Here is a 26604-nt window from a genome sequence, read left to right as displayed (position 1 = left end):
AATTTTCTTCGATTCCTGGAAGGTGATTTTAGTGACGTAATCGATGATTTGCCGTTAGCCGAAACAAGAAACTTACACATACAATTTGACGGTGCGCCTATCCACAATGCAGTGGTAGTGCGGAATTGGCTAAATCAGAAACATCCGAATCGATGGAGGGGACGAAACAGTCCATTAATTCAGTGGCCAGCACGTTCCCCCGACCTTTCTCCCTTAGATTTTTTTCTTTGTGGAACCCTTAAAAACAAAGTGTACAAATCAATACCGCAAACTCTACATGATCTTTGTGAGCGCACTAGACAAGAGTGTAATGAAATAAGCAGGGTACAGTTAAGAAGGGTGGTAGTAAACAACAGAAGACATAGCATAGAAAAATGTATAAGAATTAATGGAGGACATATTGAAGGAACTAATATTTAGTTTTGTGGCATTAATTTTTAAATTTGAGTGTTAGCATAGATAAAATACTAGTAGTATTATTATCTTTGGTGTTGGCGGATGCCAATTAGCCAAAAATTTACAAAATATTCGTATTTGATTAAGAATGTTATTGCGCCTTTTAAAAATTTGACTCCAATTTATTTCAACACCCTGTATACTATCATAACCAAATTTGGTACACTTATGTTTTAAGTGGTCCTGAACAATAATCCAGTACCATTTTTCAAAAATAAATATCGCTAATACTACTTCTCGATTTTTCGCACTTCAAACTTGAATACAGTAGGCCATGACCTGCTTTCTCTAAATGTCGAACTTGGTTCATAAGTGCCATTTTTGACCATCTATCCAACAAAAAAAAGTTTTTAAAAATTGGTCAAGAAACAAAAATTTTAGAGGGGTGGCTAACCCTTAAGTGGGACACACTGTATGTAGCGCCAGTCATTTAAGCCCGCTCAAGGGCACCAAAATTGGACCTCAGAAAATCAACGGTAAATGCGGGTTTTGTCGCTTCTCGGTGGTTTGTTTTTCTCTGCAACCACTACTTCTCTATATTTTTGTGTTTTGTGTTGTTTATAAGATCTTACAACGAGTAGTTTTATTTACAATTTCATCCTTTTGTCTGGGGTTTCCACATGATTTCCATCAGTTATTGCATCTTTTATAAAAAAAAAAAAAACAGATACTCATAAAGAATTTTTATAAAACGCCCTTTTTTCCTTTTCTTCCTGTATATCCGTCGCTATTGAAAATATAAATAAACAAGTTATAGGGGGAAATACCTTCGAGAAACACCCGCTATAATGCTACTCTTTCACCAAAAAAAACATACTACAGATATCTACAAAATCAATACGTTTCAGGTACTGCTGGCGTCCACCAGATGCCTCTACATAGACACAAAAATACATCGATATTTCTATAAGCAAACAAAATTCTACGTGTGGATTCAATTCACTGCGGGCATGGCGCAAACGTAGAGAGCGAGACCGCAGGCAAAATCCGCGACTTTTCAGTCGTTAAAATGATGTGGCACGTCGCGTAGCGGCCGCATTTTCTTAACCAACCGTAAACATCTTTTTATTTTCTCGAAATCTCGTCAAATCTTCGGATTAAATGCCGATGCGTGAATATCCCGTTCTTCGTTCCGGAGTCCGGACCCGTCAAAATACAGTACAAATAAACCTGTTTAATTTTCATTAATTATTAACCTCAAAACGACCAACAATAACGGAAACTTATTATAATTTATATTTTTACCGAAGGCTGTGTAACACATCGTATAGAATTTAACGAAAAACAAAAATCGGTAAGCCAACAAATAAGTAACATGATAACGGCAATGTTTGGCGCCAATAGAACTTTGTGTTCAATCGATCAGTTTAGCGAGCAACAGTTGACATTAATTAACCGGGGGCGACTTATTAGCCTAATTTCCGGATTTAATTAATCGATGAAATTATTATAATGGTTTTTCATTATGAATGCCAACATGAAAATTATTATGTCAGTGAATTTATTAGGTTTGAGTTAATTATTGGTATATTAGATGTTTTATAATATATTAAATACGTCAACAAGGTGCCACCATATATTAAAATAGGGAGCATCTTAACACTTTAAATCCTTTAAAGGTTATATTTTCTACCTCTATATATTCAAAGGTGTTTTATAAGACTTGGCATATACCGGATGCCGCAAGCAAGTGTTTTCCACTATAACATTTTTATTTTTTGATATATTTTCAAGTTTAACTCATATAAGCTAAATCTGGATTAAACGATGCATTCAATTCCTTTTTGCCAATTTATGTGTTACCAGAAATGAGCATCACTTTCTTATTTTTAATGACACCCAACATATTATGTATTCAATGATATCCCTGATTATTTATTTTTTGATACCTAGCATTAATATTATTATTAACGGCTCGAGTACTAAAAATAAAAATAATTAAACAAATGTCTTTTTCAAGGCACTTTTTGTTAAATTAAAAAAAATATTCACTTTTTAAATCATTTTCAAAAAAAAAAATCACTTTCACTTTCTCATCATTATTTTCTATCAAAATAAGTAAAAATATATTGGTTTCCAGCCATTACTGGCAAAATATATGAAAAATTGCATTGGTTTTATTTCAGTTTAAATTCATACCAAATTTTAAAAGTTTTCTCTTGAAAAAATAAAAATTGCTTGCGACACTCGGTATATTTTTTGTAATATATTTTTTTAACAGTAGAAACAAAATAATAATATATTTTTATAAATGGTTACACCAAAAATAAATATAAACGTGCTAAGGTGAAAGCCGCTAGTTAATATGTTTCTTGTTAATATTTTAACTAGAAAACCTTTAAACTTGATTTTTCAAAACATTTACATTATGATATTTTCTATATTAAGCACACCTCAAATTTTTAATTTTAATATCATGTTTTTAACTCTCTAAACAAGATTTTAGATCTTGTAATGTCGAATTCCTTGACAAATGCGTATAGATAAATGTAATAATCTTTTCGGACTCGAAGATAACCATCACATGTCTGTAGAGATAAGCTTTGATCAAGTAAGTGAAAAAAATATTTCTTGTAATTGATATACTTAAGCTAAAATTTAACAGGGCAAACACAATCAATGAAAAAATGTCCTCTCTCCAACGGCACACTAAAAACATATTCCAAGGGTAAAAATCAATTCCCTTTATGGTTTTCCTAACATACAATAAGTTTGATAAAAAATGAATTGCAAGCACATAAACATTGGAAACTATTTAAACGGCAGACTGAATATGACTGAGCATTAAAACTAAGAGTATAAAAATTTGAAAGAAAATATTAAAAAAGGTACAAAACACTTTTGGTCTTTTCTCTTCATGACAAAAAAATACGAAAAATATTTTTTTTAAAGTAAAATTTAATAATTTGGGAGCGTCAAATAATGAAGATATTTCTGAATTTGTTTCAAAATATTTTAGCAGCCTTTTGAACCATCGTCATAAAGTTCTACAGAATTCTCACAATATTTTAAAATAAATCATAGATATAAAAGAACCGCAATATCGTTTGTTCTGTCTGGACCTGATAGTCTTCCTTAAGTTTTTTGAAATCTTGTTCCAGTATGTTTTAACCATTGTACATTCAGCAATCTACAACTATCAAAAAGCACATAGTTTAGAAAATGGCCTAAATTGTACGTATTTATAAATCTGAAGATAAAAGTTCTGTGGCGAATTATAGATCAAATTCCTTATTAAGTCACTTTGAATTGAAAGCTCTTTGAATTGCTCATTTTTAAACTACTCTTTTTTGAAATAAAGACAGTAATTGATGTCATTTAACATGGATCCAGAGAAGATCAGGTCTTTCTAATTTGATACCATTCGTTCAGAATATAAATAAAAACATGGAACAAGGTCTCGAGACATGCGGGGTATACATACTGATTTCTCTCAAGCATCTGATAAGGTTTATCATCTAACGCTTTTTATGAACCTTGAGAATTTCGGTATGCATGGCGCATTTCTCAGCCTGATAAAAAGCTATTTAACTTACCGCTTTCACTTTATCGTAATAAATGGAGTTAAATCTAAGAGTATTGGCGTGAGTTTAGGAGTGCCTTAAGGATCTGATTTGGGTCCGATATTATTTTCGTTTGATGACATTGGACAATGTTTTTCTGATAGTAATTACGCTTTGTACTGGAATTATTTGAAAATATATAAAGCTGTTAAAAATCCATCAGATTTTCAAACAATGCATTTCTAACTTTGTCCATTACTGCACTTATTATGTATTTATCCAGAAAAATGTCTCTATAAACTTTTCACAAGGAAATCACCGCAAGTACAGAACAAATGTGATGTTTATCTTGATGGAACTAAATTAAAGTATGTGAATTGTATTAGGGATTTGGGTGTAACCTTGGATTCCAGGCTGTTCTTTGACTTACATCAAAAGAATTGTGTTCAAAGAGCAATTAAAAGTATAGAATATATATCTCGAATAACTACCGGTTTTGATAAAATTAAACCATTAATTTTATTATATAAATCGTTAGAAAGGCCTATCTTTGAGTATGCAACAGTTGTTTGGAATCCGAGGTATCACACATGATTTGTATGTTCCTAAAAAGAGACTAAGGTCTTCATCTTTTCCTAAATGGTTTAGTCCTTTACTTAAAGACTTAATTTGTAAAAAGAAGGCTGCACACAGGAAATATACGTCTACTCCCACACCTGACTCTTATGCTCGTTTTTCGACCCTTAGATGTAAAGTAGAACACGATCGTTGCTTTAGTGAATATATTGATAAAGTGGAGAGGTCAGTGGTGGATGATCAGTGGTGGATGATAGTCGTTACTTTTGGAGGTTTGTCAATAATAAAAGAAAGAGCAATGCATTTTCAAATTCGATGTGTTTGGGCCAGGAAATGGCAGAGTCTAGGGAAGCAATTACTTATTTGTTTGAAAAGTTTTTTGCTACAGTTTACGACAACTCTACTTATCCCATTCCTGATTCTCTTGAATTTGGTTCCCAGAATATTATTGTTGGACGCTTCACTCTTTCGGAGGCATTTTCTAAGATCCAGAAATTACCTAACAAGTTTATCTGTGGGCCAGGTAATATAGGACCTAATGTCTTTTTAAAGAACTGTATTTATACAATTAGTAGGCCTCTCCAGATGATCTTTAATATGTCTTTACAGGACTCTACCTTCCCAGAAGCTTGGAAGCACAGTTTCATCATGCCGATTTTTAAGGTTGGCAATAGGGGGGATATTGCCAATTATCGTGGAGTATGTATTCAAAACTCATTGGCCAAATTGTTTGATAGTTTGGTTTGCGGTCAGCTAACATGGTAATGCAAAGGAATCATTAGTGAAAAACAGTCAGGATTCTTTTCTGGGAAATCCACAACCAGCAGTTTGGTTCAATACGAGTGTGATCTGTTGGGGGCTTTGGAGAGGGGGGTTCAGACTGATGCGGTCTATACCGACTTCTCCAAGGCCTTCGACAGGGTGAACTTTGGTCTCTTACTGGCCAGTTGGAAAGTGCTGGTTTTCATGACTTCCTCTTAAAATGACTAAAGAGTTTTCTGATAGGAAGAACTCAGCGTGTGAAGGTGCATGGCTGTACTTTTGCACCTACTACTCAGGGGTTCCTCAGGGATCTCACTGTGCCCCTCTGCTCTTCAATCTATTTGTGAATGATATTGTTAATGTGATCAATCATAGTTCTGTAAGTATGTTTGCTGATGACCTGAAGCTCTACATGCAGATTAAGCAGGTGAATGATATAGCCAAACTTCAGGAAGACATTGGTGCTTTGTGTGAGTGGTCAGTGATGAACGCATTGAGGCTCAATATTTCCAAGCGTTGCTACATATCATTTCATAGAGGTTCGAAGAGATTCAATTCTACATATAGTATCCTTGGTAAGTCCTTGCAGTATGTGAATGTAGTCAAGGATTTGGGCGTGTGGTTCGATGAGCATCTGAGATTTGTTCATCACATCTCTAAAATAACTTTAAAGGGACTAAGAGTGTGGGGTGCTCTAAACAGGTATAGTTCACATCTCTCTCTGCAAGCCTATAGACTCCTTTATGTCTCACTGGTTAGATCTAATCTTGAATTCTCTTCAGTAGTGTGGTCTCCTCTATATCAGAATTCAATAGATATGATTGAGAGAGTGCAAGATGGATTTTTACGGTGTGCTGCATTTAGAATGGGCATTAGCTTTGACGAGTACCATCGTGAGGACATGAGAGTAAGACTTAACCTGGATACATTGGCCAAAAGGCGTGTGAACGCTGATCTTTGTTTTGTCTTTAAGCTGGTTAACGGCATGATTAATGCTCCTGACCTTCTTTCAAGAGTGGGTCTCAATGTTCCAAATAGAACTCTACGCAATTTTGACCTTTATCATGTTCCTATGCACAGAACTGAATATGGCCGTCATTCTCTTATCGATAGATCTCTGAGTGTCTTAAACGCTCATAACATTTATTTATGTAGTAGTTCACTGTACGTTTTTAAGAACAGCCTGAGCAGACTATGGCTGTAATGGTGTCAACTCAGTTTTATGATATATATATATATATATATAATAATAATAATATATATATATATATATATATATATATATATATATATATTTACATTGTATCAACTCACTAGGTTAAGTTATCTATTATTTAATAATCTATTTTGTACATGTAAAATGGGGATTCTCGTAAATTTAATAAAAAAAAAATATTGATCAGTTGGAAAGGGTACAACGTAAATTTGTAACTATATTAAATTTTAGACTTAATCGACCTAGGCATTTTCTCAGTTATATTGAAAACTTATTATAAATAATCAAATTGACTCCCCTTTATGTTTAGAAAACTTATGTATTTGTACCAGCCCTTACATTCTGCGTAATAGGCAAACTCTCCACTATTTGGAGGGGCTAGAAATTTCATTCATTTGAACTTGCAAATTTCTACGCAGACTTACTCTTTGACACTATTAATGTATTTAGGTGACATTTAAGCAACTTAAAGATTGGATGATTTTAAATTAAGTTTTTAATACCCTTACTTACACATATGTATTTTTTTTAAAGTAGACCACAGTCTAAAACGAAATATTAAATCCCAATGTTGCTGCCATAGCTTACTGAATTTCTACAAGGTTTTTAGTTTGTAATCTCAAGCCAAATTTTTTTCCTATACTAGGTGTAAAGTAGGTCATTTCATTAACAAATTTGCGGCTTTATCTTTTTTTTCTTAATAATACGGAGTGAATGTTAATCTAGTAATTGCTCGGTGTTGACAACAAAATAATAATTTTATTTTTATCTTATATGGTACCTCCATTTTCTCTCGAAAGCTTATTTTCAAACTTTCTTTGCGTAAATTCTTGTTTTCCAAGATATTTTTTACTTAGAAAAAAACACCAAATTTTTAAAAAACGGTTAAATATTCCTAAGAAAACTGGAAAATATTAAGTTTACATATTGAATTAGGTCATTGATGGTTTGTAAAATATTTTTCTGCCAATTATTTTCATCAGATGAGTATGAGGACCAGGATAAATGACTAATATTATTATTCTGCACCCACTTTATGACCAAATTTCGGGGACTGTTTCGGATCAACATCCTACTGAAAAGTGTATATTATTGACATTAATTTTGATGTAAAGGTTCCATGCCATTTTGCACACCACCTAACCCCACATCAAATAATTTTGCTTCTAGAACTCATTATATATGACACATTCGAGACCTTGCCTCAAAAATTTTATTAATTCATAAAAAGACAATATTTCGCCACTTTTGGTCGGCGACTAAATAAGCCACGTTTGACTTTTATAGTCTTCAGACTGCATTAAGTGAAATCCTCTTAGTTCACATTAATTCGGAGATCAAGTGATCTACGTGTCTTCCCACGTGAGACCACTATTTTTAAGAGTTGGAATTGATCCTCTTATTGCAACTTTTATTTTAAACTATGAATGCCAATCAACTGGATCTACTGTTATGTACTAAAGCAAAAGTTTTTTTGTTCAATAAAAAGATGAAATTATTTTTAGATGCTACTTTGTGAACAATAGATAAGAAAGGTAGATTTTGCGCGATATGTGATGTCATGTGTTTGCCATTTAAAAATATAATCGCCTTTTTTTGTTTCAGGGTATTGGTAAGCATTTTAATATTATCTTTTAAACATGTTATAATTGTTGCTATAATTCTGTATTGAAATCTACTACTTTCAGTAAGCGTTAAATAAAAACCCATTATGTTCTGTCATGCGTCATGATGCAATAGTCCTCTTCAAATAATAATAGATTATTTATAAGATAATGTTAGAGACAGAAAGGCAAAGAAAGTGAGACACAAAAGGGTATATCCGAAAATTCTTGCTTTTAGGAACTGTAAAGGTTCCAAAAAATTTAATAAAATGTTCAGATCTAATTCAGTTCGAGACTATTAAGCATTTTGCAACACGTTATTAAATGAGTATTTAAAGTAACAAGTTCTCGTAATTACGGTTTCGGATACGGCATAGTGTGTAATAATTATTTTATAAAAAAATGTAGTCGATTTTTTATTTAAATAGGTATGAGGATTTATTAGGTGCAAAGTGCAAAAATTACAATTAAATATTACATAAAATGAAAATGCCTTTATATTAAGCATTGCAAAAAATTATAATTTAATATTCTTATATCGAGATCCAGATAAATTTATAAGATTACAATAATTACACCCACATATAACCTCTAAAATCGACAAAAATATAGTTAGTTTCCTAAACGCTTGTCTAAACCACATTTCAAACTTCCAGTGAATTGTAGTGTTAGAATCAAAATTTAAATAAAAGTGTTCCATATGAAAAATACACTTAGCTCAGAAATCAGAAACTCAATAGTTTAAAAGATAGGATCTTTGTCAAAAAATCCACTGAAAAATGTTCAAAGCAAAAACTTTATAAATAAGAAAGTTATCTGGATACAGCCTTAAATTTAATGTTTTCTATAAGAGATCAAACCCCTGTTTTTACCTTTGGAGACGTATCACGAATTCTGGGGTGTTCAATGGTGGGGTTGAGTGGAACATTTTTGACAAAATTCTGGTGAAGATAGTAAACTAACTATTGGAGAAAATCAAGAATGCGTACATCGCCTAGTTTCGCCTTGCATGCTGATGTTCATTTACTTAATCTCACCTACTTACTGTAACGCTAATTAATATTATTGAACAAAGCAATTTCGGGGCAAAAGGCTCTGAAACCGAAGCAATGCCAACGAGTCGCGCATCACCTATGTAACAGCATATAGAGTACGCTATTTTTTATAGCCAAGAGAAATTCTGTACACATATTTAATGGGTAGTGAAATTTTGTTAAGAAATTTCAGTTCTGACTATCAAGAATGACAGATCACACAATTGTCATAACAGCCACGTGTTTGCCATATAAAGGTTGGGTTTTCTTTTCCTGGCTCTTGGTGGTCAAAAATGACTTTGAGACCACTGACTTTATTTCTTCTTGCATGGGCGTTCGTCACATGCTTCTGTTAATTTCAGAATTTTGGATTGGAGTTCTTAAAAACGGCTTCCCCGTCCATTTTCTAATATTTTGCAACCAGAACGGTTCCTTCGTCCTACTCTCCTCTTTCCTCCTTCAGTCTTACGTTGAAGGCTAAGGCGCGGGAATTCTTAGCGGTGTCCTTTCATAATATGTCCTAAGTATGATATTTTTCTGCGTTTTATTACTTCGAAAAGCTCACGATCTTCTATTTGTGCTCTTCGAAGAACTTCTTCATTTCTTATGTAGTCTATCTATGATATTCTCAACATTCTTTGTCTTATATCAGTATCTATTTCTGTATCTTAGTTTGAAGTTTACGGAAGGTTGCTCTTGATTGTTCTATTCTACATCTAATCTCTTGTTCCGGGTCCCAATTTTGGTTCAAATACAGTCCAGATACATAAATTGCGTCACTTGCTCAACATTCTTCATTGACTTTGGGTTTAATTATCTTTATAATTGTTTACTCTATATGGTTCTTTTGAGTCTTGGAATATTACATTATGGAGATCCATTCGGAAATATAAAACTTAACTAATACACACATTAAAATGGTCCAAGAAACAATGAAAAAAAGCCGTTTTATTTTTAGATGAAAAAATTTGCTTCTAAGATAAATCATGTTTATTATTGTTGGGAATTCCTTTGAACATTTATCACATTCATCATATTGAGTTATTCTTGTTGATATTAAATAATTAATTTAAATTCTTTAAGGCGTATGTAGTAAACTAAAAAAATATAGTAACTATAATTTTTACTGCTAGTATAGTGAGAATTTGTTTTAACAAAGTTAATATGCAAATTCAGAATCTTGATCGTAAAACAGTTACAAGCTGTTTGTGTGATACAGGATAGTATGAAGATCCGCCGACATCCCAGAAATCTAAATCTGAATTTTTCGAATTATTCTAAACTTTCGAACGAATATCGAAATCTGAACGTCAAACAACACAATATTCAAGTATTTCCATGACCTGCACAATCCCTTCACTTAAATCCTATCGAACACAGTTGGGATATGTTGAAAAGGTTTGTTTTAAATCAAGGACTCGTGTTTCATACAAGGGAGGAGTTGCTGAACTGTATAAAATTTTCGATCTGTTACTTCTTTAAATACTCATACATTATGATTCTCCAGGTATACTACAATGTTCTTTTTTTGTGATTTTGATAAACTAATGTTTAGCAGTCTCTCCCAAAATGAATTCCGATGTGATTAATTTCAATAATTTTTAAATAATTTTCCAAATTCTGATTTAATTGTCTTTTAATACCTTTGTCCCCTAGAACATTTTGATGTATGTATAATTAACATCTTGATTACTTCTGGAAATATATTAAAGAGTACGTTTAGTTAATTGTAGCATAAGATTTTTGGCGCCTGATTTATAAGTTATAGGCATTTAAGGATCAAGATTTTAAATATATTTCACGCCCCATATGCTGGATGGTTTCGTTTTTATTAATTAAATGTTTTGGAACATCTGGAATTTGTGTATATTTTATGGTAACAATGCCTCTATATTCTGTCAAAAAAGGTAAAATTAGTTCATAGTTAATGAGCTTATTTAATGTATTTGGGACTAAACTTTTAAGGAAGAAGTACCACTAATAATAGTTTTCGACTGTGTCTCGGGAAAAACATTTTGTTATCAAAGAGGCCATCATAAATTGATAAAAACTATTTTTAATATTTTTTTTTCAGAGCGGTCGCTAAAGGGCGTTACTCTTATGGCTGATAAGAAAAACAGAATTTTACCTAGGTCAGAGATAATGACACCATAATCTCATGACATCATAATCTCAGTTTAAAATTTCTTTTGTTTGAACCGTTTTGCCTTACCTGTTAAAATATAAAATGGTGAATAAACTTAGATATGTTTTACGTCTCCTGTAGCTGGCGAACGACAAAAGTCACCTGCATACTGAAAATAGGAAAAAAAGGATGGACTGACCCCAAATCTTTTAGACCTATCAGTCTTAGGTACATCTTTCATTCGAAAAACAATGGAAAATATTACAATCACATAAGAAATTACATTCTGGAGAGATTACCTCTACATTTGTGTGATGTGTACATCTACAGAAACCATCCACAAAATATTTAAAAACAAATGAATGAAAAATAAATAGCCTGCGCTTTCTATATATACCTGGAACATTTGATAATACAATCACAAGTGTAGCGGTCAAAACTTTCCTAGAGAAGAGAAATTCCAATAAAACCACAATTCGATGGATTTGTCAAATGCTACATGTATCTACAGCTGAAATAACTGTGGGCGAGCAGACCGCTAGCATCAACTACTCGTGGCACGCCCCAAAGAGAGAAAACGTGAGGTTTTCTTTTTCTGTCCTTACTTTATAATTTGGTAGTCGATGAACTTCTTCAAATATTGACAAACCATGGAATGACTCATTGATCTCAATGACTCATGATCCCAGTGATATCTACCTGGACGGACAGCTTGTACATAGATCGATTGAAGTAAAATAGCGGTAATTAAATCTGGGAGTGACACTGGATAGCAAAATTAATTGGAATGAACATCTAGAAATTAGAGTAAATAAAGCTACTAAAGCCATTATTATTTGTAGAAACCTAGCGGAGAAAACCTCCGGATGTTCCCCCATAATAGTCCGATCAATGTACACAATGATGTTAAAACCCGTAATCACCTACGGGACAATGGTATGAATACAGTTAATCACAGTAAGGCATAAAATTAATAAAGTGCAAAGACTCGCATGGGTATGCATCAGAAGCTATGAGAATATATCGCACTGAAAGTTATAATTTTCCCAAAACCTTAATCTAACGGTATACGGCACTGCTAAAAGGGCCATGTTTAAATTAGCCAGGGATAGAAAGAACAGCAAGAATATCGATCAGAGCGCCTGAACATCTGAAACAAGATCTATTCCCCTGCTTGATCTTCCTAAGGACGATATAACTACGCAATATCATTTGTAAAAAATTCTCCCAGAAAAATTGATAACAAGTTGGAGTATTCTAGCCTGGCACCAAATGCTAAGAGTCGCTGTGGAAACACACCAGCGACTTTCAGGCAGAAATACCCGCTATAGAAAGATACGCTCAATTAAGCCTGGACAGATACTATCTCAAGCAGGACATCGCAATCTTCATTAACAGGCAATCTATACAGTGTGGTGACTTTAACTGGAATAAATTCAGTTAAAACTAATCAAAATTTATCTCGCAAAATTCCTGAGACCCGTCGATTTTTGTTTATTTTTTTTTCACATTTCAAGATAGTTTTTGTATTTTTTCACATACAGGGGGGGTCCAAATTAACCCCAACTTTTTTTTTTCAAATGAAAAGTCACTTTTTTTAAACTCTCATTGAAAAGAGCCCTTTTTCTTGATTAAATTGCCCTATTTACTTTTGTGATTATCTAAAGGAGAAATACGAAAAAAAGATAAAAACCATTAAATTATTAAAAGTTGCGTTTAATGTATAAGATGCTCAAAATGAGCACCATTTACTTGTTGGCAAAGCCCAAGACGATAATAAAATTCGTTTCTGACATTTTCTGACACTTTTGGAGATATTTGTCGGATTTCTTGCCTAATACGTTCTTTGAGTTCGTCTAGGTTTCCTGGTTTGCTCATATAAATTTGACTTTTCAAATGTCCCCACAGAAAAAAATCAAGTGGGGTGAGATCGGGAGAACGTGCCGGCCACTCGATTGCACCCCTTCTACCAATCCATCCGTTCGGAAAATTGTCATCTAAATACTGGCGTACATTACGGGCATAATGTGGGGGAGCACAATTTTGTTGCATCCAGATTTTTTCATCATACAAATCTGGATCGAACTGACTCGGATATAAGGCACGTAGGCTGAAACTAGTTCATGTTCAAGAAATTCTAGATATCTTTCCCCAGTTAAAGTATCATTGAAGAATATGGGCCCTATAACTTGCCTGCCAATTATGCCAGCCCAAACATTAGTTTTCTGGGGATATTGTGTATTAGTTTCTTTTACCCAGTGTGGGTTCTCGTTAGACCAGTTGTCGCTAATGATTCTGCTTATTAACATAGCCATTTAGGGTGAATGTAGCCTCATCAGAAGAAAAGGATCCACTCCGAAGATATGCGATTTTCGTCAATGGCGTTCATCATTAATTCACACAACTGAACTCTGCGATCTGGATCGCCTTCCAATAACTCTTGAACGGGTTGCATTTTATAAGGTCGTTTGTTTGCACTTTTTAAAATTTTTAGCACAGATTTATGATGAATAGAGTTTTCGCGAGCTACTCTTCTGGCTGCAGTTGCCGGATTTTCTTCCATCGCTAACAATACATTTAATTGAATGTTTTCATCGATTTTAGAAGATCTTTGTCTTGAAACATCCCTCACGTGCCCAACTTCTCGAAATCTGCTTTCGATTTTACTAACCGTACCTTGGTTAATAGGTGGCAAATCTGGATATTTCTGCCTGAATAAGTGGACAACCTCTAGCTGAGTACGACTTCTGTCCCTATAACCAATCATCAATAAGATTTCAATCTTGTGGGATTCGGATAAATAAGGAATTTTTTCAATAAAGTTATTAAACACAAATATTTTAAACAAAATATTTCGAGACTTTTAATAATTTAATGGTTTTTATTTTTTTTTTCGTATTTCTCCTTTAGATAATCACAAAAGTAAATAGGGCAATTTAATCAGGAAAAAGGGCTCTTTTCAATGAGAGTTTAAAAAAAAGTGGCTTTCCATTTGAAAACAAAAGTTTGGGTTAATTTGGACCCCCCCCTGTAGGTGAAAAAATACAAAAACTATCATGAAATGTGAAAAAAAATAAACAAAAATCGACGGGTCTCAGGAATTTTGCGAGATAAATTTTGATTAGTTTTAACTGAATTTATTCCAGTTAAAGTCACCACACTGTATATGGTGGCCATACCAGCCATAGCACTGAGCTCACATGTCATCAGTTCTAAAATGATAAGAAACTATTTAGGAAATTTTAGTGAGCTAGGAGATTTTTACACAATAACATATTTATATCAATAATATTTTTACACAGGAATATTTACACACGGGCGAGCAGGGTAACAAAGAAGCCAATATTTTCGCAAGAAAGGGTTCCGACTCTCAATTTGTGGGACGGGAACCTTTCTGTGTCATATGCAAGAATACTTACCTATAGATGAGCTTTCAAAATGAACAAGCAACTCAGAGAATGCCTCTAGGATGATCATCCGGAGTTGAGGCAATCCGAAACGATCTAAAGCTCTAGTAAGTTTAAATAAAACTAAACTAGATATTCCCACAGGTTTTTTAACGGGGCATTAAGACCTTAAGGAAATTAAAGGTTTAGGGAAGAGGAAGAGACGCAGAACACCTAGTAACTGCATGAGAAACTTTCCGAAAATCGTGGCAGGTATGCAGTTTTAGAAAGAGTAATCTTATCACTAAAACCGTCGAATGACTTGCCTTTATCAAAGCAATATGGTTGTAAGAAGTAATTTGACTTAAGGCTAACATCAAGCGATATGGAATATATACAGGGTGTCGTTCATGTGGAAAATCTCGCGGATCCAGGTAGAACATCGAAAAATAATACCGAACGTTCCTATAAAAAAAATTCCTACAGGCCTTCTTTACAAAGATACAGCCTCCTAAAGGACGCTGCTAGAAATTGGTTTTTCATAAATTACTTTTAAACTACCCGGTAGAATTTAATAAAAATTTTAGGTGATGAACACTATAAGGGACCTCTTAAAATGACATCCTTAAAATACATTTACCTTGCTTACTTTACCAGGGGCGGACTAGGTTGTACACTTTAATGCGTATATTTTTAACACCCTGTATGTTAAAGTCTAAAAAAAAATAAATTTGGATACCTTGGCTAAAAAAAAGGTACTCTTGTTCATTATCGATAAAATGAACCGTTTTGGAGAAAAAAAATAATAAACGAGCCAATGCTTTTTTTTATTTTTTTTAAATAAGATAAGTGCGCTAGTTATTTAAAGAACAGAGAAATTTCGATGTAAGTCATTTAATTTAAAATAATACATGTTCCTAAAAATACAGTGGTGTCCTAAAAATACTTTTTTATACTTTTATACAGGGTGTTAAAAATATACGCATTAAAGTGTACAACCTAGTCCGCCCCTGGTAAAGTAAACAAGGTAAATGTATTTTAAGGATGTCATTTTAAGAGGTCCCTAATAGTGTTCATCACCTAAAATTTTTATTAAATTCTACCGGGTAGTTTAAAAGTAATTTATGAAAAACCAATTTCCAGCAGCGTGCTTTAGGAGGCTGTAGCTTCGTAAATAAGGCCTGTAGGAATTTTTTTTATAGGAACGTTCGTTATTATTTTTCGATGTTCTACCTGGATCCGAGAGATTTCCCACATGAACTGGGACACCCTGTATAGCTAATAGATCTTATAATAGGTCCAAGTGTAACTTCACTATTATTTTAATCTACTCTAATCTAGATATGCTTTTATTAACTCCGGACCGAATAATAGGAATCAAACAAATCACCATGCATGTTAAGTCGTAAGACAGTGCCGTCTAGTGTGTACTCTCATATGCATTTTATTATTGTTATTAAAGTAAAATATCTAGCAAAAACACTTTTAAACGATAGCTAGCTCGTTTAATGCCGATTATCTAATCCGGAGTTAATAATATTTAAATAAAAACAGAACTTTTCCCATCACTTTACTTACGCAGACATACAAAGTGTTTCCAACAAAAAAAACATAAAAATGTACTGAAGAAAATCGTGCCATTAGTTATAATGCCTTTTCATAAAGAAAAATTTTGCAAATTGTCATTTTCTTATTTGCCATAGAAGTTGCGGTTCCCTAACGGTAGTTCTGGGAACTTAAAAATAATTTCCACACTAATGATTCCCTAGATACAACCGAGAGAGATTCTTTGTGGGACATCCGTTATTATAACAAAAAATACCTATTTTACTCCACAAACAATTTCTTTTGGCGAAAGAAGTTAACCTCAGATTAGCTACAATAAAAAAAAACGATTAGCTGCCTTTATTCTTAAGATAGGAACGCAAAAAGGAACAAGAACAAAACTGCTGAATCTAAAATTAATAATTTTGTCCTGCACCACCCTTACCTTTATTTTCAAAATTTTACATAATCATCTAAACCAAAAATGTCGTTATTTTAAAGCGTAATAAATATATTTTTAATGTCGACCTTCACAGCCAAAATTCAATTTTATAGTAGGTTAAGTTTATTTAAGTCAATTAAATAAGTGTTAATATAATCGTGAAGTTATCAATCTTTTATTATAAATATAAATAAACACGGTGTAATAAGTAACACGTTACACAATAAATTACGCAGCTATTCAGAAATCCAGAAAAATTGTATAATAGTTTTAATGTATAATTACACAAATCGATACTTTTATGTATATAACTCTTCTTTGAACAAGCATTTCTGGAAAACTGGATCCGGACTTGTTGCGTAATTCTAATATCGATTTTACCACTTGTTGATGACTACTACCTACGAGTTTTCGGGTAAAGTTTATATTATTTAGTTTGATTATGTCTCATATTTGAAGGCATTTTTCACAGATCAATTGGGTTTTTTAGAAAAAATATTTACATTGCCTATCCCGTAAAATGTATTTTTATCTGCCACTAACAGTAGACTTTTCTTTTTAAAATCTATGATTCAGCCTCTATTCGATTTTTTTTTGCCACAAAAAAAACATGAACGTAAATGAATGCAAATCGATTCCTCGCTGTCGCCGAACTGTCCTTTAACTTTACATAAATGTATGACGACATGAACTGGCACTTTATTATACACACGTTTTATTTATTTACTAGCGTATGTACGTGCAGACAGTTTTTGGTTTTTAGTGTTAGATTAAATTCATCAATACTTTTTCGGGTTTAAATTTCTATCGTAACAAATAAATTAATATTGATAATAATAATGGTGGTCGTAATAATTACGCCAATTTATCCGAATCGCGAGAGACCTTGAAACTCGAACGCGTACATTCGGTAGGTTTATATGGCGAATTTTTATTGGGCTAATATTTATACGATAAATACTAAAATTAACAGCGGGGCCAATCTATTTAAAAAAGTCCGTCATTGGTCGTGAAAGGGTCATCAACATCTACATTTCGTTCTCTTATCAAAACACGAAGGAAGTTGTTATCTTGCAACTTCGTACAATGTGTAAAAATTTACTTAAAAAAAAAATTCTTATTTTGTCATTTCCTATACGAGTAAGCATATGAGAATTTTCCTTGCTATTTATACGGTAAATTTAAAACCAGAAATCTACAGAGTGATTTAAATTTATAGTATGGAAAATGAAACCAATACGAGCTAAGATTTTTATATACAATTTAATATAAATCCATTTGTATGGGAATGGTTGAACAATTTAATGTCAAGTTATTTGTTGCGGGATTCAAGAAAAGCACTATCTACCACTAAGACAATTTAACATTTTATAGTTAAAAAAGTGTTATTTCAACCTAATTTGAAAAAAGTGTGTTTCGCAAAATATCATCTACATGAATACCATGAATTTGGAGATTTTAAACTGTCTTTAAAATAAAACTTTCATTATTTTACTTTACATCAAACCTATAAAACTAACAAAAAATATTTAATATTTTTTAGACGACACTTTCAGCGTTCAATCGACAATTTCTTATTTTTTTAATTCTTATTTACTATTTTAATTGCATTTTATTTATTATCCTTAATTCTAGACCATTATTTCTTGCAAGTATATTTTCTCAATTAAGATTCAAAATAGACCCATGTTTAAAAATGGGCCTAATGTACAGAATTTTGTATTTTTAAAGACTTAAAGGGTGTTTCAATAAGATCGCAAGATTTGAGTATTCAATAAAACAAGCTTTCTGTAGCAAATTATTGAAATATCTATGGATTTAGAAAATATAGATTTGCTGACACATGCGTACCCTTTTAACGAAAGTTTCAAAAACGTTATTGTATACTTGTGGTGGTATTTTATTGATACAGCGTCTAATTTCGGCTTGTCTTCAATTGAATCAATGCTTTGATGGTTGCAGACTTATTGGCATAAACCTGTGACTTCAGATAACACCATGCAGTTAGAAACCTAAAGGCGTTAAATCGCAAGACCGTGGAGGCCAATTCTGGTCACCAAATCGGGAAATGACGCGACCACTTTCGTCCTGCTGAAACAACATGTCAAGATTAATAGCTCCCAAATGACGCACTGTCTGTTATCATAAGAAGAAAAACTATCAAATTTCCTCCAGACCATAATGCACACCATACGTTGTGGAGGCATCGATTTCTGATGAATCATTCGTGGATTTTCCATGCCACAAATGCGACAGTTTTGCCTATTAACGAAACCATCGAGGCGAAAATGGCTTCATCACTGAAAATGATTTTGTTTGCAAAATGAGCAGGTTTTTGGTGTCCAATTGGTGAATTCTCTTCGCCTGAGTAAATCTTTAGTGACAGACGCTGAAGAGTGCCTGTTTAAACGTCCTTGTGCCCAATGACAAATTCACGTCTTTAGTCCATCTGTCACACTCTTGCAAACTGCCGTGATGTTTTGTTCTCAATGACCTCTACGAGTTCGTATCATCTGTTGCACGTCACTAACTGATTCGAATTTTTTTGATTATTCTTTTCACAGTAGATTAATTAGGAACAATATTTCGACCGAATAATGGACGCCCTTTAGTGGCCATTAAATTTTAACCATTTTTATAATTTTCAATAATCAGTATGCGTTGTCCTACAGTGTAATGCTCCATGTTTATTAACTATGCCATCTATCAACTTTCGATCTGTCACGTCACAATCATGTGACATTATGATTGTCAATCATGGCGCGAAATTCAAATTTTGCGTTTTTCTTCAACTTCAGAAACACCCTTTATATTCATTCCTAAACTATTATAGTCCCTTAATATCGTCGAATAAATATTGTATTCTTTTTGACTAAAACCCAATTAGTAATGGTATTATGATTTTTTTTCAGAAATTCATAGATAATGGAGCTGGTAGTATCCGAATTCGAAGAACTGATGCTCTGCGGCTACTGCAAACAAAAGTACAACGACAGCGATCTAAGCCCGAAACTCCTATCGTGTAAACACTATTTTTGTCTGCAGTGCACCCGCACTAACATGACCAAAGGCCAAGAACTGTATTGCGTCTATTGTTGGAAAAGGACCGAATTGGGCGATATGGGCCCTGAATCGTTGCCCACTTACAGTCCCGCCCTGTGCCTAGCCAAAAATTTCGGACAGATGAGTTTGGGAACGAGGCCACCCGACAAAACACCGTCGACTCAAAAAGTACGAATTTTAAATAATTTTTATTGTATTTTTAGACTTTTTTTTGTCTAGGTTGGTTCAGAAAATTGTCTCACCCACGCTATGCCCCTGGTACTATGGTGTCACTCGTGTGGCATACCGTTATGTCGCGCGTGCGCGTCTACTGTAGAACATACGACACACAAAATAAAACCTCAGGGCGAAGCCAAGGAGCATCTGGTAGCCGAGATGCAAATCGATTTGACATCAATGAATAAGGTAAGCGCAATTAGGTCATCAATGTAACCACATTTAATTAATCTATCTTTTTCCAGATGTTATCCGAGATCCAAAGACTGGCGATGCAGCAGCGCGAATTCCTGCTAAAAATCCACGAAGCGTGCGTCACGCTTAAGACACACGTCGAATCCGAACTTACGAATAATGCGTCACACTTCGAAATCGGTTAGTAACAAAAATAATTAGTTACGTCCATATTATGCCCAGGCTGCTGATTGGTCAGAATATTACAAAAGTTGTCGATTGCCTGGTAAAATATCAAGAGATAGAATTATGTAATAATTTCAACTCTCAGCGTTAGAAGATGAAGATGATTCATGATTTTATATGCAGATTATGCATATATTATATGCAGATATGCAAATGTCTGATTTTTTTATATTTATTTCATAGATGAATAGAAAAGTAGTGTTATATGGGACCTTTTTACTTTGTATCCTGTAAATTGTACTGAAATAAAAAAAAAGTTGGTTTTTCAGGCAGTCATGCCTCTAGTAACAATATGTAAAAGAATATCTTTTTTTCTTCAGCCTGGTACATGTTATTGTGAATCGAAGTGACATCAAGGATTAGTTTTTTTTTGTACAGATTATTATATGTTATTATATAGTTTTGAGCTTATCTCCGAGCTTTTAACCTTGAAAGTCCCAGTTGTTGCACATATACATTTTAATAGGAAACGAATGTCAATTTTATTTGTGGCATATTATTTTGTTACTTTTTACTTTATAGTAACTTTTGCTGTCCTTTTTCCTCTTTTATCTTCTATCTATGCACTTCTTACCGTTTTTTCAAACATAGTTTCAACTGTAGAAATTGAAAAAGTTAACGAAATTCCTAAAAAATCGTGTGCATGACAAATTGTAAAACTTCAGGACATTTTGCAATCAGAAGCTGCTTATTAATTTTTATTTTTGCATATACGATTTTTTATGTGTGTTTTATTGAAATAATGTAGATATTTTCACGAAGTCCTATATATGCAGTAGCTAAACAACAACTACTTCAAATAAAGTTCACAATAATTTCGATAACCAATAATAAAGAACGTGTTAAGAAAAGAAATCCAAAGGCCCGTTTTCCCGACATAATAGGGTCCCATTTTAACCGAAGTGCATTTTTTCTTTTTGCAACTAATTATTGGTCGACAATATCACTATCAAAAAGGTATTATAGATATATTTGCTGTTTTGAGTTACGAAATAAGACCAGGTACTCACTTGCTTTGTAATAGCAACCAAGTTTTGGCAGGAAGTTTTTTGAAACAAAGAAGTTGTCCTCTAAAGCACTAAAAACTGTTAAGGGCTATAAAACTTGTTTAATAATTCGACTGCACGCAATCATCGATGAAAGTTTGTTAGAATGATAATAGCAAACTGTTAAAGTAGTGTAGAGTAGATGGCAGCACATTTTACTTTTAAAACATGAAGAAAACTTCCATCTTACCGGAGGTCTGATTTTACCCTACTTTCCTATGTCAATATAAATTGAAAATACAGCAATAGAATATGGAACCATGTAAACATAAGAAAAATAACACGCGTAAACAAACACAACGCCTCATCTTGTATGACATAGAGCAACTTATCTCTTAGATGAAGCTTGCAATTTTATTACCAGGCAATCTGTTTCCATAAAGTCGAGACGGCATGCTATGGTATCGTCGCGGCCAGATATCATTAATTCTGAACGCTTGTCAAAACTTCTGCTTCTATCCTATCACAACTATATTGCCACCTGCTATTTACATTATTTGTCAGGTACTTTAATAGGTTTAACTAAGTTCTTTGACAGGTGACCAAAATGCATTTTGTCTGGCGGCGACTATATTTTTCTCATAGTAAACGCAAATATCAAATCGATTTTAACGTTTGTTGATCACATCAACAATTTTGATATATATATATTTAATAGTCATTTTCACTTCAACCGTAGATTAGGCCAGACCTATTATCTCAAAAAATTAAAAAACATCTTTTTTAATTTTTTGAAGACGCTTTTGCTATGAGGGGTCGCTGAACTGCCATAGGTCATATGCACAATTCCTATCTGGTCATATCCTCCCGTTAATATTAATAATCCTTTTCCAGGCGAAACTCGCGATCTTTTGGCGAAACTCCGCGTAAAACTGTCAATGGCCGATACATTGACGGACGTGCACAACATCTACTCGAACCTAACGATGGAAAAACACCGATTACAGCTGCGCTACCACGAAATGTACCTGCAGTGTCAACTGGACGACCTCATCCGGACCGCTTCCGTCATTTTCGATTTTCAACTGCTCAAACAAGCATTCAGTAACATCAACCATGGCGAACCATTACTAAACACTCGTTTAATTAACACGAATAATCCGCAACAGAACCCGATTTTGTTTTTGGCCAACTATTGTATGGCTCAATTGTACTCTCGTCACGTTTTGAGCAAACAAAACCTGGATTTTCATCAATTATTACCCTCTCAGGTGATCAACTATCATCAGCATCACTTGGCAACGCAACAAGATAATTATACCGCGATGTTGCCGAGTCCGCAGATGCGCCAACCTACCAATCCATGTCCCTTTTATTACTTTAACATAGACGTGAATGGGACGCAATTGGGTAGGATTGTGATAGAGGTTCGCGCAGACGTTGCGCCGAAAATGGCTAAGAATTTCGATAAGTTGGCAACAGGGGAGGCAGGGCTAAGTTACAAGGGTTGCCAAATTTTCCAATGTTGGGAGGGGGAAAGTGTAATTACCGGGGACTACGAGTTGAATAATGGGAGAGGAGGTCGATCGATATATGAAGATGGTTATTTCTTACCAGACGATACAAAATTGGTTGCATCAAGAGGCGCAGTAGGGATGCGCAGAACGCAAAAGAGACACGATAATCTCGGCATGGTTGGCTCACAGTTTCGGATAATACTTCAAGAGATGCGAGGGTTCACGGGTATTTTTGGTCATGTGGCTGAGGGTTTGGAATTGGTTGACAAAATCAGCACTTTTGGGGATACCGCCGGGAAACCCACAAAAAATATCGTTATTTCCAAGTGTGGAAAGCTATAATAGGGTAAATATCGCTTTATATATGCTTAGTTGTTATGGGATGCAGATGAATATTTTGTTTTTATTACGTGTTCGAGCGATACGATAAATATTTACTTTCGAAACAAGTTGATTTTCGCTGAGTGGCAAAAAATATACCGGCAATAATGCCGATATTGTCTGTTTTTGTGGGTCACCTCAAAAAGTATCAATTGCTAACCAATTATCAGTTTGTTTTTCATTTAATTTTTTTAAACAATTTCGTAAGTCTCATGTAGAAATACTGATCCTGATTCATGCATTGTATTACGTATATGTCGCTCGGATAACAAAACGTTAAAAATCAGATCCTTTATAAAATTAATTAACTAGCCATTGGATTCATCAGACTAAGGATTTCTTTTTGACAATTATAAAATTTGTCAGAATGGGCATTAGTATATTTATTTTACATCTACACGACTATATTAAACAATAGACGGCTGTCAGTATCAAACAAGAATAGTTATAATGGTCTATATAATCAAATGTGAAACTGGCGAGTCTGACAAGAACCTGCGTCACACAACAAAATGTTCTCGCCTATCGTGTATTTAGCATAATTAATTATTATTCGGTGTAATAGATGTTTATATGTATAGCTTCAGACACACTTCGCGATCAGTGTTTACCTATCTAAGCTTAAACAAACGGATTTCGATATATTATAAATAAATTATATTTTCGTATAAGAATAATCGGATTCTTTACTGTTAACTATTTTTTTAGCTTTGAACATACAAAATAAATGGTTTATAGTGTTATTCTATCATCGAGAAAATGAGAGTTTAGAGACCCGTTAAAGCTTTCAGAGTTTATGCGACATAGGTATTGTTTTTAATAGCGTATAGTTTTTTTTGTTCCTATATAGATGCATTTATTTATAAATTGTTAAATATCAGGGTGTTTATTTTGGCTAATTTTACCCCATTCTCGTAGCATTAAAAAAAAACACGACAGATTACTTTTACAAAGCTTCTCGTTGTTTGTTAAAAAAATAGAAAATACCCTGTATATTATTATATTAACACTCTTTTAGCAAATAAACATAATGGCCTAAATAGCCCGAAAATCGAATATGAATATCAACGTATGAATTAAATCAAAAATTAATTTTTACTTTGGAATTTATGGTTTAAAATCATGCGACGTAGCGCGAAAAGTACAAAATACATACGGTATATGTGACTGAACGACAAAAGAGAGTAGTAAAATCGATATTCTAATTTTGCTAAATTATATTTTATATTACGAAACCGTATACCTATTAGCCTAGTATAAATAACGCAAAACGTATTTTTAAAAGTAGTGCGTACAAGTCCGGTCCTACATCAATATGATAACACTCCTAGAATCGGATTTTTCCGGAGTTTCAAATATTTAAACCAAAAAGAATCTTTTTGTAATGATCGGACGTCTCGTTATATAGTCGGTATTTTTGTCTAAATGTCATGTTTCGCTATATGTGTACATTGAAAACGAAAATAAATGGTGCAAATATAATTTTGGTCTTTTATTGCTTACATTTTTACATAAACCTTTAACCTGGCGTTCACATTTTGCATAATTAAGTAACCTCTTTAATCATTAATACTCATTCAGAAGCATCTTCTAAAAAACAGAAATCTGTAGTTTCATTGGCACTGAAAACTCATAATTTAAAGGTGCGAGCATAGATGGCGCTTTGGAAAAAAGAAATTGAACGAGGACCCTTCAACTTCATTATTTTAGTAAAATTTTCGCCAATCTTACAAGATACGTTTATTTTTTCAGCAACTTTAAATATATATAATTTTGTATAAAGCTAGTCAAAGTTGACTTGTTTGTAAGTGAAGGAAACCTTGTTTCTATACGATGCACACTCATATCTGCTAATTCTAGCTTTCTAAAAATATTTTTATTTATTAGCATTAAAATAGAATCGGATACGCCTAAGTCAAAGATTTATTAGTAACTTTAGCTGAAGGGCCTAATACAATAATAATACTTTTACCGATTGGACAATAGCAGGGGTCATCACATACTACGGACAGTAAGATTTAAACATTATACGTTACTTATTTTTAAGTCCGATATCCCCTTACTTTAAATAAATACAGCAAAGTTTAAGAAAAAATATTAAATTTTTGTATGGTTACTCAATGAAAATTTAAATTTTTTTATTGTTATATTAAATTTAACTTGTTTTATATACAGTGACCGCCTAAAGTTCCGCATAAATTCGATAAAAATTAGAGACATGATTTTTTGAGAAAATGCTCGGACCCGTCGATTTTTATTTTATGTTGCGCATTATTTCACATAAATTTTGGTATACAGGGTGGAACAAAAAAAAGATATGACGTTATCGGTCATTTTTTTAAATGGAATGTTAATTTTTTATTGCATTTATGAAATAAAGGCGAAATTCCAAGCAAGTTTCGTATAACACACCTTATCTCAAAACTCAAATGTTTCAGAAATATTTACATTTAACCAACAAGAAAGCAAGTAAGTACCTCTATTTACAAATTAAGATAAAATGTTATAAACTGTGAAAACTCTTATTAATCTATCAAGTGTTCAAACTGATCCCCATTTACTTCTTGGCAGAGAGCAAGACGGTTTCCAAACTCATGTAAAACACTATCAATTATTTCGGGTGATATACGTCTAATTTCATATCTAATTCTATTTTTCAAATCTTCTACGTTGTTTGGCTTCTCAATATAAACTTTACTTTTCAGGTACCCTTATAGAAAATAGTCGCAGGGATTTAGGTCTGGTGACCTGGCCGGCCACTCTATTGGCCCTCTTCGTCCTATCCATCTTCCTGAGAACACTGTATCCAAGTACCTAATTACGGACATCTCGAAAGAAATGTGGCGGTGCGCCGTCTTGCTGAAACCACAAATTAACTGTCGGAACAGCAGGGTCTTGTTCGTCTGGGTATAGGGCAGCCAAAGCAGGGATAACATCTTCTTGAAGAAAATTCAAATAGTGTTGTCCTGTTAAGTATGGCCCTATTATTTTATTTTCCACGATACCAGCCCAAACATTAATAGATTTACGGTACTGTGTATGAGCCTCAGTTGCCCAGTGTGGATTTGACACTGACCAGTACCGACAATTTTGCCGATTTACGACACCGTTTAAATAAAAAGTTGCTTCATGCGAAAACAAAACTCGTAACACAAACTGACGGTTATTATTGCAAATGTTCATCATTTGCTCGCAAAATTGGTTTCTTCGATCAGGATCGTCCTCATTTAATTCGTGTATTAGTCTAATTTTATAAGGGTGGTATTCATTTGCTTTTAAGATGCATCTTACTGACGTTCCGGCTATATTATTATCAACTGAAATTTGTGAAGTTGCATTGTTTGGATTTTCTTCGACAGAGAGCAGAACGTT

General features: G+C 33.4%; 2 protein-coding genes across 3 annotated transcripts in view; one reads left to right on the top strand and one right to left on the bottom strand.

Annotated features, from left to right (window-relative positions):
* The window catches only part of LOC126744905 (nuclear protein localization protein 4 homolog), a 128616-nt gene that overhangs the window by 29589 nt on the left and 72423 nt on the right, over positions 1-26604 (bottom strand). The gene's annotated exons all lie outside the window — the stretch shown is intronic.
* On the top strand, positions 1448-24714 carry LOC126744911 (uncharacterized). 2 transcript variants are annotated; one of them, XM_050452503.1, is made up of 5 exons: positions 1448-1750; positions 19562-19880; positions 19932-20117; positions 20174-20303; positions 22229-24714. In XM_050452503.1, the coding sequence occupies exons 2-5, from the start codon at positions 19575-19577 to the stop codon at positions 23191-23193; spliced, it is 1587 nt and encodes a 528-aa protein (XP_050308460.1). In that variant the 5' UTR covers positions 1448-1750; positions 19562-19574; the 3' UTR covers positions 23194-24714. The 2 variants fall into 2 exon arrangements, with proteins under 2 accessions (XP_050308460.1, XP_050308461.1); XM_050452504.1 differs by lacking the exon at positions 1448-1750 and adding an exon at positions 17411-17559.

This window comes from Anthonomus grandis, chromosome 15, assembly GCF_022605725.1.
Source record: "Anthonomus grandis grandis chromosome 15, icAntGran1.3, whole genome shotgun sequence".
NCBI classification, from domain to species: domain Eukaryota; kingdom Metazoa; phylum Arthropoda; class Insecta; order Coleoptera; family Curculionidae; genus Anthonomus; species Anthonomus grandis.
Note: the sequence above shows the minus strand (reverse complement) of the source record. Positions and strands in the feature narration are given on the sequence as shown.

Coding starts and splice junctions, on each gene's coding strand:
- LOC126744911 (XM_050452503.1), top strand. CDS start 19,575: ATGGAGCTGGTAGTATCCGAATTCGAAGAACTGATGCTCTGCGGCTAC. Junction 19,881..19,931: donor AAACACCGTCGACTCAAAAA/GTACGAATTTTA, acceptor TTTTTTGTCTAG/GTTGGTTCAGAAAATTGTCT. Junction 20,304..22,228: donor TGCGTCACACTTCGAAATCG/GTTAGTAACAAA, acceptor ATCCTTTTCCAG/GCGAAACTCGCGATCTTTTG.